The 14718-nt window shown below is 39.5% G+C and overlaps 1 protein-coding gene across 5 annotated transcripts in view; it reads left to right on the forward strand.

Annotated features, from left to right (window-relative positions):
* SPECC1L (sperm antigen with calponin homology and coiled-coil domains 1 like) overlaps window positions 1-14718 on the forward strand; it is a 113328-nt gene that overhangs the window by 46493 nt on the left and 52117 nt on the right. For all 5 annotated transcript variants that reach the window (XM_038373029.2, XM_038373028.2, XM_038373032.2 and 2 more), the window contains 2 exons: window positions 4087-4250; window positions 6740-6831. In XM_038373029.2, coding sequence (XP_038228957.1) covers window positions 4087-4250; window positions 6740-6831 — 256 coding nt within the window. The remainder of the gene's footprint in view (window positions 1-4086; window positions 4251-6739; window positions 6832-14718) is intronic.

Raw genomic sequence — 14718 nt, forward strand, 5'->3', positions numbered from 1 at the left:
AAAAAGAAAGAAAAATAAGATACCTGTAAATAGTGCGGGCGATTCCGCCCACCATTCCACCCAATGAGTGTATGCCCCAGAGAGTGTGTGAGATGGGAGATGTGAATCTGCTGTTCCCTCAGTCGGTCTCAGTTCACGCGTGCCTCTCATAGTGTGAACATCTCGTTGCACTGAGTGTGATTCTAGTGTTTAAAGATGCTGTACATATTTTTCGTACAACATGGCCCCTAACCGCAAGCCAACTAGTTCATCTGGTGCTCAAATGAAGAAACAGCGATCTATTCCAGCGCTGGAGGAAAAACTGGCTGTGTTGGACTTACTGAGAGACAGTATGTCAGTCTCTAATACGGCACGTAAATATGACTGCAACGAATCTAGCATCCATGCCATCAATTCTTCAAGCCGTGGCATCAAGTGCTCCAATAACTGCTAAGGTGACGAGCCAGGTGTGTGTTCAGTGAACACTGAAAAGGCATTAAACTTATGGCTGGAAGACGTGAACTGTAAAAGTGTGCCTATCGATGGCAATGCTTTGCGAGAAGAGGCTCTTAGCCTCTACGCCTTATTCAAATCTCCTGCCGAAGAGGGACAGCCTTCTGATGAGAAGTAATTCAAAGCCAGCCAAGGTTGACTTAACAGTTTTAGGAACCGCTTCAACCTCAAAAACGTGCAGACTACTGGTGAAGCTGCATCTGCCAATGAAGAGGCAGGAAAAGCCTACCCCCGAACAATTAAAGAAAATCACAGAAGAAAAGGGCATCTTCTGGAACAAGTTTTTAATGCTGACAAGACTGAGCTTTTCTTGAAAAAAAAAAAAAAAATGCCCAACCGCACTAACACTTAGAAATCAGAAAGACAAGCCCCTGTCTTCAAAGCAGCTAAAGACCGTGTAACTATGTTGTTTTGTGGCAATGCGGCTGGGCATTTAATAAAGCTGGGCTTGCTCTACAGGGCTGCAAATCCCCGTGCCCTAAAAGGCATGAACAAAAATTTCCTGCCTGTGTTCTGGCAATCAAATAAAAAACCGTGGGTGATGGCAGCATTATTTCTGGATTGGTTCCACAAGTGTTTCATTCCGGAGGTCAAGCAGTACCTCGAAGAGAAAGGACTTGACTTTAAAGTGTTGCTGATTGTAGACAATGCTCCTGGCCACCCTGCGGCACTCCGGTTTGCGCATAACTACGTTGAAGTTTTCTTTCTCCCCACCCCAATACTACCTCCAACCTCTTGACCAAGGCATGATACGCTGTTTCAAGGCCACATACACGAGGCTTACGGATACGTAGCGCTATGGATGCTGATCCCAATCTTAATGTGATGGAGTGTATACTGTACTTTATGGGTGATTTAAGGGATTTTCAAGGGTAATTTTTACTATAGACGATTTTTGCCTTACACACTGACTTTAGAACCTAATCCTATGTAAGATGCGACTCCACTGTATATTTTGTTTAGCTGCCAGGCCCTTTAGAGGGGAGCAAAACACAAGATTATCTTACTATGGAGAAGGGAGGGTTTGATTCTTGACAGCTAAGCTACTCAGATAAAAGATGTTAGATTCTCCCTTGTGATCTGTTGTAGCTTGAATTGAGACAGAAATCCCTAGGAGTTCTACAAGAGAGGGTTACTTCTAGATAATCTACATAGACTGGTAATGTGAACCAATTTCTCTTGGAATATTAGAAGGCATACAACCTACTTAAATCTGGGCATTCTCGTATCTGGTATTTGATTTCTAGTTATGGCCTTGATTTCTTTGAGGCTAGAGTTTTACAAATGACTGATCAGTCAGTTTTTCAAAGGAAAGAAGTTTGTCCAGTCAGATACGTAATGCTTAGTTTCTTTGAAGCAGGGGATAGTCTTTTTGCTGACTTTATACAGTGACTAGCACAGTGGTGCCTGTAATTGCTACTGCAACACTTAATTACTGCAGTAATTTAATTTTTTCCCAAAAATACCATCAAAAAATAATGTTAATATTACTGCGTAGCTCATTCCATGAACTTCCAGCAGTGTGCTATTTAAAAAATAGAATGAGAAACCAATCACTAAAAGCCTCACCTTTAAAAGGGACTTTGCTATATATTGAACAGAAGCCGATACAGTATGCTTCTTACCTAAAATTAAATTATGCTTATAGCACTTTGGAAAACCGGCTACTTGGATTTTCTGCAGTTGATGTCAACTTTCTTCAATAATAAGCCTTTGCCTCATAATCAACTAGTTGTGGAGGGTTTTTTGTAGTAGTGATTTTTTCAGTGATCCTAATTACATCAGTCTGGCATCTTTCAAAAAAGCACAAATTCAGTCTTCAATGAATCCATAGCGCATACAGCTCAGACACAATTTCTGTTTTCCCCTGTCCTGCCAATCTACCTGAGCCCTGACCACTAGTCCTCTCTAGGATTTGAAGAATAGTTTGGTCTCCATGGCTATTTGGTCCTTTTGATTCAGACTGGAGACTTGGCGGTTACTCTCACGATGTTTGTGACGTGTATACATGTTCCCATTATTAAAACCTTCTATAAAGTGCCATGTAAATTAACACTGATAAACACTTTGTAAATATAGATATAAATCTTTGAGGCAGACAACACTTGAACATCAAGGTGGGATGAGATTATTTTTGCAGTGGAATTTTGCACAGGCTGCATGTGTGAAATGCAGAGAGCAGACTGGAGGAGGATATTGAAAATAAGAGATGGCCTGGATGGTGAGGGTAAAGCAGATTAATCTGAAGTGAAGCTACCAATTTGAATAGGCTGTCAGGTAGTAAAACTCCTGATTGCTATTGGCCTAGGAGATACTCATACCAGGAGTTTAGAGAGATTAATGCCTTAAGTCATAATGTTATAGCACCCACTTTTGATAGGAATTTCTAACCTAATCTTTGCATTTTCAAAATAGGAAGTTTGCAATTTATGCTTTTGCATTACAGGGATCTGGCATCTCTAGAAAATCTGTTATGTTGAAATTAATCAGACTAATTGTGAGTTGTTTGAATTCCCTTGTTGAAGCTAAGGCTTGACTTGCATTATCAATTCACTACCCTGGTGGGTAAAATATATTGGAACAATAAATGTACTGGCTGCAAATCAGCTAGAATTCATTTTTTTATTTATTTATTTTTTGGAATCTGTGTTAACAATATAACAGAATCATCTACCAAATGTCAACTTGAAAATAAGCCTTTTATGCAGTAGTCACACTTTGGGATGTCAGAAGCCTGTTGCTTGGTTTGTTGTGATACTGATTCCAGAAGTGCTTTCTAAATCCATATTACTTGCAGATGGAGGTAAAATAATATACTGGTCATTGGTTTCCTAAGAACAAAGAATTCAAAAGTAGCTGAAAATGATTCTTTAAAAACTTGTTGTAAGATTCCAAAAGAAGAGAAATGGTATAGCTGTTGTTGAAAAAATTAGTTAGCATGGTATTTGATCTGAAACTGAGGCAATGAATAACATCTCAGATCCCAAGGCTGGAGGGGACTTTCTCCAGACAGAACGACGGTTCTTCCATCAGAGTGCCAGTGAATGTCATAACCAACATAAACTTAAGTTGAAAGGGCCCTTCCATTCTAAAATCTTAGTGTCCTTTGGGTTGCAACTAGAGTTTAGTCTCAATTCAAAACTGAACTTTAAAAATACATTTTTCTCTCTCCCACCCTACCGGTGCCACCAGGCCCCTCCCTCCCTCCCCCCCCTCCCAAAAAGGGTTGAACCTTTTTTACCTATGCAGGCATAAAAAACGTTTGTCCCCTTCAAAAATAATTGTAAAGGTTTATTTTGATGATTTCAGTGGATTAGTTTTTAATCTATGGCAGATTTGAATTTTAACTCACTAGAAAACATAAGACCCAAAATTTGAGAGCCTTTCAGTTTACTTAGTCTCTTGTTGACAGATACTAAAGAAGTTGACTGGTATCTAAGGCTGTTAATCTAAACCTAAATTACAATAAATAGCAAAGTAAGTTAATATAATGAGTAGAGTTATGAGCTCAATTCCTGTGTTTACATTTAAGCCTTTTGACATAAAGAAAATATTTTTCTGATGTGTCTAAGATGGCCTAGCTTTTGTTTACAGGCAGGAAGAGGAACGTGGCCGGGTATACAATTACATGAATGCCGTAGAGAGGGATTTGGCAGCTCTGAGACAAGGAATGGGGCTGAGTCGCAGGTCCTCTACTTCCTCGGAGCCAACTCCCACCGTAAAAACACTAATCAAATCCTTCGACAGTGCCTCACAAGGTAATTACTTCTAGCCAGTGTAGTAGCTGTACAAAGTTAGAGGTTTGTGTATGTTGACACATATGCTTCTGATCTGGCTGATTCAAAATTCAGCTTCATGAAACTACAATAGCAACCTACAGATGCTGTCTGAAACAAACCCACTTACAATAAACTACATTACTGGGGTACATTACTGTTAAAGAATTATCATTTCTCTTCCTCTTCTCTCCCCAACCCCAGGGGTTGAATGTTCTCTATTCCTCACTGTCACTTACCTAGTGATTTGGACACTAGAGGCTTTGTGATTCAGCACTCTCACTCAACAGGAATATAATACCAGTTGTACACTCAGCTGTGTCCCCAGCTTAAGGATATATTCAGTATTCCCATTAAGACACTGACATTAATACATGCCCCCAAATGAGTATCCTGGAAGCTATATTATGACTAGCATCAAGTTTTTCAAAAAATGCCTAAGCTCCTAAAATCCATATTTTAGTGCCTGTCAGAGAAGTGTCGACCCTTCTTCTCCCATTTACCTCAGTGGGAACTATTGGGCACTCGGTACTTTAGGAAATGGGACCTGTAGATTTAGAGCCTGACTTTAAGGTCCTGTTTCTGAAGAGGAGTTACACAAATTTAGGGCTTATCTATATGGTGAAATAATGCATTTTCTGGACTTGTGATGTCCAAAGTACACTAATGCATTGTACGTTATTTAGTCTGTGTAGATCCTGCTGGTGTGTACTAAAAGTTTCCTAGTGCACTATACCAGTGCTTGAAACAGCATTACATTAAATTGTACTAGGGAACCTTCAGTAAGCACCAGTAGGATCTACACAGACCAATTAACGTACAACACATTAGTGTGCTTTAGAAATCATATCCCCCATAGAGCACATTACCCCAATTTGCAGACAAGCTCTTAGTCTCATTTACATTAAGAAAGCTTTAAATTGCTCTGTACAATTTACAAAGGGGCCTTAATGTGGGTGTAAATTACATTTAAATTACATTTACATGCACTTTAAGGTCCCTTAGCGCTACCGGAGTGATGTAAGCAGCTGTAATGTAAATGGCATCCCACTTTTATGCTCACCGCCTGAAGACCTGTCATATGATTCAGTATAATCTATAAATCATATGGAGATTCTGTAGATTGTCATATTTTTACATCTGTGTTCTCCCTGTTAGTGTTTCTTTGTCGCTTTCAACCTCCTCCGTTCTAATTTGAGGGCGGTTAGTGTTTTTGTTGATGATAATTATGCAAAAAATTCTAGTAAAAGGAGGAAGTAACGTGAGTGAATCGGCAGAAAACTTGCTTATCTGTGGTTTGGATAAGGATCCGATTGCTCAGACAAATTATATCAAAATAAAAACTATCCTCCTGGTAAGAAATTTACATCATTTGCTAGTCATGCAATTAGGGAATCAGCTGACTGGCTGAGCAAAATGAGGTTTACACACATGTTGATGGCACTTCTATCTGAAATTGGGAAAACTTGGAGTAGGGAGATGAAGGGGACTCTCAGTTCCTTGCATCTGATTAGCAGACCCAGCAATTACAACTACCTCTGTGATTGTGTATAGATCAAATAACTTGTTGGTGGCAGCCATTAACATCTTCCAGCATAACAGTACCCCTTACCTTAGCTCTACCCTTCTTCCCAATATAGTGTGAAAATGCTGACACCCTGAATGCTTCTCCAGAACAGAAAGAAAGGAAATTAGAATTGTGGCATGGTGGGTGGAATGGGGGTGTTCACAGAGCTCCTACCATGTGGGAAGAGGAAATAGGGTTCCCTGTGGTGGAAAATGGGGGGGCCCTGATATGGGGGTTAGGAGGGAATGAGGGGGCACACAGCCCCTGGCTTGAGTGGGGAAATGGGGGTGATGGTATGTGGGAAGAATGTCATGGAGGATACTCCAACCCCCTGAAATGTGGCGGAGGGATTGAGTGGGAAATGGAGGACCCTAGCATGGGTGAATGTGAGTTAGAGCCTCTGTCATGAAAGTGGGGATGGCTGGTTGCAGGGAGTCCCTGAAATAAAGATGGATGGGTCGGTGTCACACAGGCAGTTTGTGTGGGAAAGGGAGGAAAGTAAGGAGCCCCTGGTATGTGCAATATACACTGCCTAGAGATGCAACAAAGAATGTACCCCTCTAAATCAGAAAACCAAAGCCACTTTTGGTATGTAAAACTTCCAGTTAAGTAGAGGGGATTCATTTTTTTGTGAACAGCTGGATACTGTAAATAGTTTTATATGGTTTCTATTTTTTGATGTAGTGCAGGTTCAGTGTTAGGAGGTGACCAGTGTAGTACTCTCAGCATTTTTGAAACTTTCAAAGCTTTCCAAAAAATGAGCACTGCACAATATGAGCAAACAAAACACTTGTCAGGTTCTGCCCTTAAACGGTTATCTTGACATGTGGCTATATGGCCACTTCTCCATTTGACTGAAAACCATGCTGCATTTGGGATAGCTTCCTTTTTATTTTTCCAATAGTTCCAAGCCCTGCCACAGCCACAATTCCTCGCACTCCTCTCAGTCCAAGCCCCATGAAAACACCTCCAGCTGCTGCTGTGTCTCCTATGCAGGTAAGTGCATGTGATGATATTTAATCCTTTGTCAAAGAAATCGTGCAAAAGGAGGTGATGGTATTATACAGATGCTGATTGATTGACTTTGTGGGCAACAGTAGTAAAATATTGCCTCAGGTAAACTAGTTTCTGAAATGTAGAGTTGGACAAAGGAACTGACAAACTGAACAGCCTAAGGGCACTTCAAAAAAAATTATTGTCCTTAAAGTCCAGTTATGTTAGGGTGAAACAACCTCTCCCCCATATTTTACTGTTGATACAGAGGCAGTTTTTCTCTCTTCCCTCCCCATTTCCAAGGATGTTGTCAGGGCCAACTTTGCTTCCCATGGGGAGACACTTGTGAGTGCCCCTTTAAGCAATATTTTCTATTGGGGTATATTATAATGAAGGGACATATTAATTGCATGTACTGTTTCGTTATGTGACATCTTTAACCAACTGGAGTACTAAAAAAATTACCAAAGGTTTGTTTAATGCATGTGTAACTTGTAGAGTGTTTTGGTGGTGGTGGTGTTTTTCGGAGGGGGGGCTGTCATTCAGTAAGAAACACTGAAAAATCAAATTCTATAGTCAGATACTAACTATTCCTGTGCTACTGAGAATTGATATTCTTGTAATATGGAAGACTAACTTCAATCGTCCTGAACTCGTCTGTCAGTTTTCAGTCCTCTGTCTCCTTTGGGCAATAGAGGTCATGCATCTGTGTGGAATTGGTTATCAGCTTTTGATACAAATTTATCAGTGTTGTGGGCCTCACTATAGGACCTGTATTAGAGGGATGAAGTCATAAATTGGCTATTTTAATTCATTATATAGGATCCAGAGAGTTATGTTCAACGTGTTGATGTACCCTAAGTTCTCTGTCCCCTTTCCAGCCTCCCACCCCTTTGTTCAACTGCTAGGGGAGAACATTAAGTATCACAGGATTGCATAGTTATCAGTATACGGAGCATATTGCTCAGTCTTGCTTTCTATGAACCTGGACATCGCTGTTTTGTTTTCTCAGTATCAGGATGATGTGTGGACGTGGATGAAAGCCAGCCGGGTTAGGCTCAGAATAGATAAGAGTAAAGGTAGCAGTTGTTGGCAGGATGAAGCATTTTAAGGAACTGGCAGTGCTCATTTCCTTTGGTGATAGTGTATGCTCACTTATCAGTAGATTAGATTATTAGACTATTAGATTCAGAGTATTGGAAGCCAGAAATACTGCCAATTTATTGTAATATGTGGTGGCACAATTTTACAATCGTTGTGAGTGGAAGCACCTTTTTGAACCCTGGCTTGTGGCAATGAAGGAATAATGTTTGAAACCTGTTGTCCAAGTATGGCAGCATTTTATAGTGCAGATATTGATAAGTCATATCCCTTCACACTGAGACTCAGATTCTTAAGATGAACAATTATAGCTTCAAAACAGAAGTGGAGAAATTAATGTTTTAATCAGAAAATTTGTTGCTTTCTGTGGTTTAGTCAGCAGTGACAGTGTTTTTCAGAAGACAGCTGGATCTGATTAGCTTTGTATCAGCTGGGGGTTCAGTCGGCATTGATCCTCCTTTATATTTTTTCTTTGCTCATGAAAATAGCATGCTTAATCTCACATTCTGAAAGGCTAGACTAGAGGTCTGGCAACCCCAAAGGCTTTTCACTGTAGCCTGAGGCTTATTTGCTTTATTTATTCATAAATTAACCATGAACTTCAGTTCTTTGTAACCAAAATAACATCTTAAACTAGTGGGGAGCTAGCACATGATGCTTGTTACTTTTCATTTGAGGTTCTTTGTCTGCCAAAATTTGAATCTTGAATTGCACTTCTGGTGCACAAGCAGAATGTCAGAAGTGGGATATTCTCTGGAATGGAAGTAATTCCCTGAAAAAGGAACGTAATAGTGTAACAGAGCAACTTTGCCTCTAATTTCTTTTGAAAATAAGTGGTTTTACTGAACGTGTGTGACTATGCAGAGAGACTTTTCTGTGTTGACCTTACTTATGTTGTATTATATCTAAACAGCCATTTATAGTGAAGGAATGATATAATGATACCCAGAGAATTTCCATCATGTTACCACATTGATTTCTACTGTCTTCCCCTTCAAGACACTAAATAATTCAGTTCAGCCTGCTTCTTAGAATTTGTCTTCTATCAAGTCTCCCCTACCAGTGATGTCAGGGGAGACATACTCTGTTCATTATTCCTTCTCTAGTTACATTGGAAATCAAGATTTAAGAGTGTGACAGCCTGGGACAGTTCCAAGTTTGTCATTGTGGCCATGAGATCTGAGTTAAGCTGGAAGAGTTGTCCACTGCATGAGTACTGAAATCCTTTAGAACAAGTCTAATCTTGAGCTAGCATACTAAAGACATTGATGTGGCTGCAGTGGCACAAGCAGTAGCTTGGGCTAGCTGCCTGAGCACAATCATGCCTGACCCCCTGGTTCATACTTGGGTGCCTAGCCTGAGTCACTGCCCATGCTGCTGTTTTTATTGCACTAGCCTGAGCAGAGCTAGCCCATATCTGTGTGCTGTGGGAAGCATGCCCTATGTGGTAGGGTAGACATACATATCATTGCTGACTCAGTTTCTTTGTGGTAGCACTTATCTGATCAAGCAGAGACTCTGGGTCAGTATGACAATCTGTATGCCAACACAAATCCCATTTATTCCCATCCTGATAGACTGTCAAAACCAGGTTTTGGAGTGAGACCCATCTGCATTTAAGACCAGATGCAAACATAGGGATAACACCTCCCTTGCTGATCCAAGTCAGTATCATTGTGTGATAGAACATCACAGCCCAATTATAGCATGTTGCTGTTTAGTATTTTCAATGCAATATCTTACTATGCTCTTCCAATTCAGAAAAGGAAAGCATTAAGGTGTCTCTTTTGTTTTTACTTGTATTCTCTCTCCACTCCAGTCCTGGCCGTTGAGAGAGGTATTTCTCCTCTTTTCCTTCTTCTGCTGATCTCACTTCCCTAGACTACTGGTAGGCTGGTTTCTGTGATTTGATCCATTTTATCAGCACTCAAACTATCTTACGTGTGTCAGGCATCTCTGGCAAATCTAATGCGTGAATATTAAACATTTTGTTTAACATTTTTAATCTTACTTTATGCACCTATAAAGATTACAAAATATAGTAATAACTGCAGCATATCTAGGAATTGTTATGCCTTCCACTAAAATGCAGTCAACGTGGTGGAGTAGAGCAGCTGTTTAACAGTGCATACTTATATTGCAAAACACTTTAGGAAAAGAGGTGTCTGTACTTCGGTGTCACTTCAGTAAGAGGATGTCACCAACATTGGGCTTAAATGCTAGTGTCGTATTTGACTTTGCTGAGCAAACTGGGTTATGTTTAATCTAGTATTTTAAATTACTTTTGACTCGACTGCAATATTTGTCTTACATGCATTTTCCTGCTCTATGCTGATGAGTGACATCGGCAAGTGTAGCCCAGCATGGTGTTTCACCCCTCCGTTTTCACCTCAGCCGAAAGCACATAGGTAGAGCGATAAGACTTAGTCAAAGTGGAGTATTTCTGTGATTGTCACTGTTACTCCTTAAACTGTGATAGCAAAAATTCCTCATTTTCTAACTTTTTTTCCCTCTCTACGGCTGTTTGCGACAATGGAGCCCTAGAGTTGACTTGCTACCTATATTGTAATCCCGGCCATCTAGCTCAAAGAAGGTCTAACTGACAGCCCCGTTACACTAAGGCTCCTACCATGGATTTATCTGAACCGGTGTTGGCAATAATGGAGAATTTTTAATGGGGAAAATTTCCCATGTGTAGATCAGGTTTCATCTCAATGCATGAGTGAGGCACTCAATGTAAAAGTACAAAAGAAGATATCTCCTTCGATGGGGAATTATGAGTAGTATATTTCCCTCTCAGTAGCTAGAAAACTGATAAAACAGGGTTAAGAGAAAAATCGAATACATAGTTTTCTCCCCCCCGCCCCCGGAAAACATTATTTTTTAAAATGTTGTATATTTAATTCTCATGACCCTGGACTAATAGCACTAAGGTCTTAGAGTGTAAGCTCTTCATTGCAGGGACCATGTCTGCCTCTGCTTGTACAGCACCTAGCAAAAGGGGACCCAGTCCTGATTAGGCCCTCTGTAATTAGGCTCTACTGTAATATAAATATATAATAACTTATGGATAAGCAGACAGAGATTGGTAATGTGTACTGGCTTCCCCACACACTTTTTACAACTAACCTGAGGTACTCAGGACTATGGTTTAGCGATGTTTACCAATGTCCACCAGGGATTTAAAATACAATCTTTGGAGTTTAATGGGCTAACTCAGTCCATCACCATTCTGCCTCTCAAATTGAAAAACCTACGTACATGCAGATTACTTTCCTTTTTCAAAGGATTATGTTTCTGTTTCTCTTTATGAATCGATAGTAACTCCCATTGTTCTAGCCTGGATGATTTCCAGGAAGCCTAACTTAATCAAATTATTTTCTGCATGATGGATTTCTGTATTAACCTAAGAAAGTACCAACACCATAACATTTAAAATTAGATTTTTGATGTCTGAAACTGTTAACTTAATTATTTATGCTAAAAGATAATAAGCAGGAGATCATTACTATCTAGCAGAACTTTTTCCTTCAGCCTGAAAATGGCAGTGAGAAAAAAGTAACTGACCTTAAATTTTCTTATTGTTAGTGAGATTGTGCGCTTGCTGTTCCTCTCTTAGCATAGTAAATCTTATTTGTAATTCTGAGACCACTTTTTTGTTAAACATATTAGGCCAGATTCTTCCTTACTCCAGGGGTAAATTAATATGTATTTCTATTTGAAAGTAAATATCAATAATACCTTTCCCCTCCACTGTTAATGTTTTCTAGGCATTTTTAGTTTTGATTTTAGCTCTCCAATGTGGTTTAGAATAAGCCTGCACCCTTGCTGGCAAACAAGAATGTACATTTTGCTGACTCCCATATACTATTTGGTATATTTATATCAAACTTATTTTTATATAAAGAGCAAGTATAATTTTACTTTTTATAAAATACCTTTATTTTTTTGGGAACAGCCCTGAATGGAAGGTCCAGTTTATTTAAGACGGTGGACATCTTTCATTATACAGTTCATTCAAATTTAACATCCTCACCCCTTTCCTCCTGCGAGTTCTTAATGTAGTTTGAAAAGTGACCAATAGGAGCTACAGAATACAAATTGCGGCTTGTCTTTTATATCGATATTTAACATTATGGCTCACATCGGTGCATCCTTCATTGTTTGTATTGAAGACGTGTATCCCTTTTGTCCTTTTGATAACATTTTGTTTTTAGTATTGTGGGCTTTGACTGTTGACATGTCCAGTTCCTCAGAACTGGCTTGTAGGAGTCAGTTAATGTTACACTTAAAGCGCAGTTCTAGTGACAAATCTAGTTCAACAGTGACTTCGTGGGATTTTTTAGGTTTTTTTCTGGGGGGCAGGGGGTGTCAGTTTCCATACTAGTGTCTGATTCTATATCAAATGAGTTTAGTTTACTTGTAAAGTGTGTAATGCCATCCCTTATGCTCATCGTAGGCTCAGTCAAACAAAATTGTTTCTTGCACCTCCTCGTGTGTAATTAATGTTCTGCAGGGCAGATTATTCCCTTAGTGATATATCTATGCTGCATGTCACTGTCTTAGTAGGCTAATACCGATGTTGCTGGTTGGAACCTGGTAAATAATTTCAGTTGATCCATTTCCCCCTAAAATTTCGCAGAATATCTGTTGCCTATCTACACTAGTGCAAACACTGGTGGCATGAATGATTGAAAATTCTAGGGGAAATTAGCTAGAGTAGACATGGCTGGATATAATGGTATTGGCTCTGAAGTGCCAACAGAAGTAAAAAGCAGAAAATCAAACCAACTTGTTTTATGACAAACAGAAATGACTAACATACCGAAAGTTACCAGCTGAGTAAGACTGTCACTTATCTGACCCTCTCTCAAAGAATGTTTGTTTTTAAAGTACTGTACATAGAAGAACATGGGGGTTGGGGAAGTAGTACTGAAACATGGGTAGGTGGAGGTCTGGAGCTGTGTTCCCTTGCTTCCAGGCTAGGAATACTGTGGAGGCTCCATGTTTATATAGGCTTTAGCAGGAGCTTTCTCCTGGAGGGTGGGGGAGGTTTCCACTAATGTGGAGTGTTTGAGGATGGTAGAATTGGAAAGAGAGGTTTTCCTTCATCCTTTATGCCAATGGTTTTCAAACTTTTTCAGCTGTGTACCCCTTTCCAAATAATAATCTAATACATACCCTCATCTGAAATAGGGACATAATATGCCTATGATTAGATTGCCAAGTCTTACTAAATAAAATGCGTTGTCCATCATTATGGGATTTTTCTCACGTATCCCCTGACGAGATCTCGCATAACCCAGTTTGAAAACCACCGCTGTATGCTAAGAGTGCTGGAGTGCTTACAGGGCTAGCCCAAAGATAGGCAATGCAGCAGGTGATTGCCTGATGATCCTTGGTAGAGGAAAGTGTTTAAAAACAAACCCTTCGAGGGGTGGGTTTGTTTTTGTTTTTTAAAGAAGGTGAGGGGTGGAGGATCTTAGAAAAATATGGGACAGGTTTAGGTTTAAATCTTACAATCCTTACTGCTGTACCGCCAAGAGTTTTGGCTTCTCAATTTTGGCAGGCCAGGTACAATTATGTTTAATATTTGGGAGAGGCATAGCCCCCAGGACATCAGTGGGAAGCCTTGATTGAGTTGAGACTGTGTGTGATCTGAGTAAACAGTGCCTAGCCAAAATAAAATGTATTTATTCCTCTTCTTTTTTTAATTTTATCCTTTTCTTTCAGTTATAGCTGTTGTTTTCTTTTGCTTTGTAAAATAGGGAAATTCACTCTGACATGGTAGTTAAAGTTTCTGAATAAGTGGAGAACATTAGCTTTTAAAATTAGCTATCATAAGCATTTAGTGCATGGATTAGAACTAGCTCTCCCAGGGTTTACTTGATTTGCAGTTGTCAGCATGTTTATACAAAAATATTCATCTTTATAGCATTAATTTAGGATCCCATAGATAATCTGATAATGAAGTGATGAAATATAATTCCTCTTGCTGTATTATGGGGGTTAGACTCCTGGACATTGGCAGTTTTCTCATTTTCTTGCCAGTGCAAAAAGGTTGTTGTATATGAGAGCCCCACTAGAGTAAGTAGCCTGGTAATCCTGTGTATGCAAACTCTATATTTTAAGGTGGTTTTTTGTGTTTTTTTTTTAAATCATATCTTTGAGTTTAGCTTCTCTACATGGCTTGGTATGAGAAGCACCTGAGCCTTTAATCTCCTGAAGATAAGGGGGCCCACTCATTTAGCCATCTTATTTTAGCATAGGCCAGATGGGAAGCTGACAAGATGTTCATTTTGAACTCTTTAGCAGGCTGATCAGATAGTTAAGAGGGACAAGGGAAATAAATAATGAAAGTATACTAGAACTTGCGTTAGATATTTTGAAACCAAATTAAATTTTTCAGGAAATAATGCAGACAGTCTTTCCTGATTCCCTCTGTAAATTAACTGCTGTCTCGGTGACTGTAGAGAATGATTATCAAACTGTACAGTTCATTCAACTACTGAAAGAATAGTGTGTGCATCCAGTAGGTGTGTGTGATTTCACTGGAAAATACTGCAGATTGACACTTTTCAAAACAAGGCCGATTCAGACATGTAGTGGTAGAATGGCAACGCGCTGTATGCAAAATCCAGATTTCAGAACAAATATGTATTTCCATAGTTATAGCCTATTGATTCCAAAACAGTAGTCCACACATGATTTGCATGTGATTTGTAGAACATTATCGGATCACGCAATGCTGGCTCTCCTTCTTTTCAGAGAGTAAAGATTCATTACAGC

Source organism: Dermochelys coriacea, chromosome 15 (assembly GCF_009764565.3).
Source record: "Dermochelys coriacea isolate rDerCor1 chromosome 15, rDerCor1.pri.v4, whole genome shotgun sequence".
NCBI lineage: Eukaryota > Metazoa > Chordata > Testudines > Dermochelyidae > Dermochelys > Dermochelys coriacea.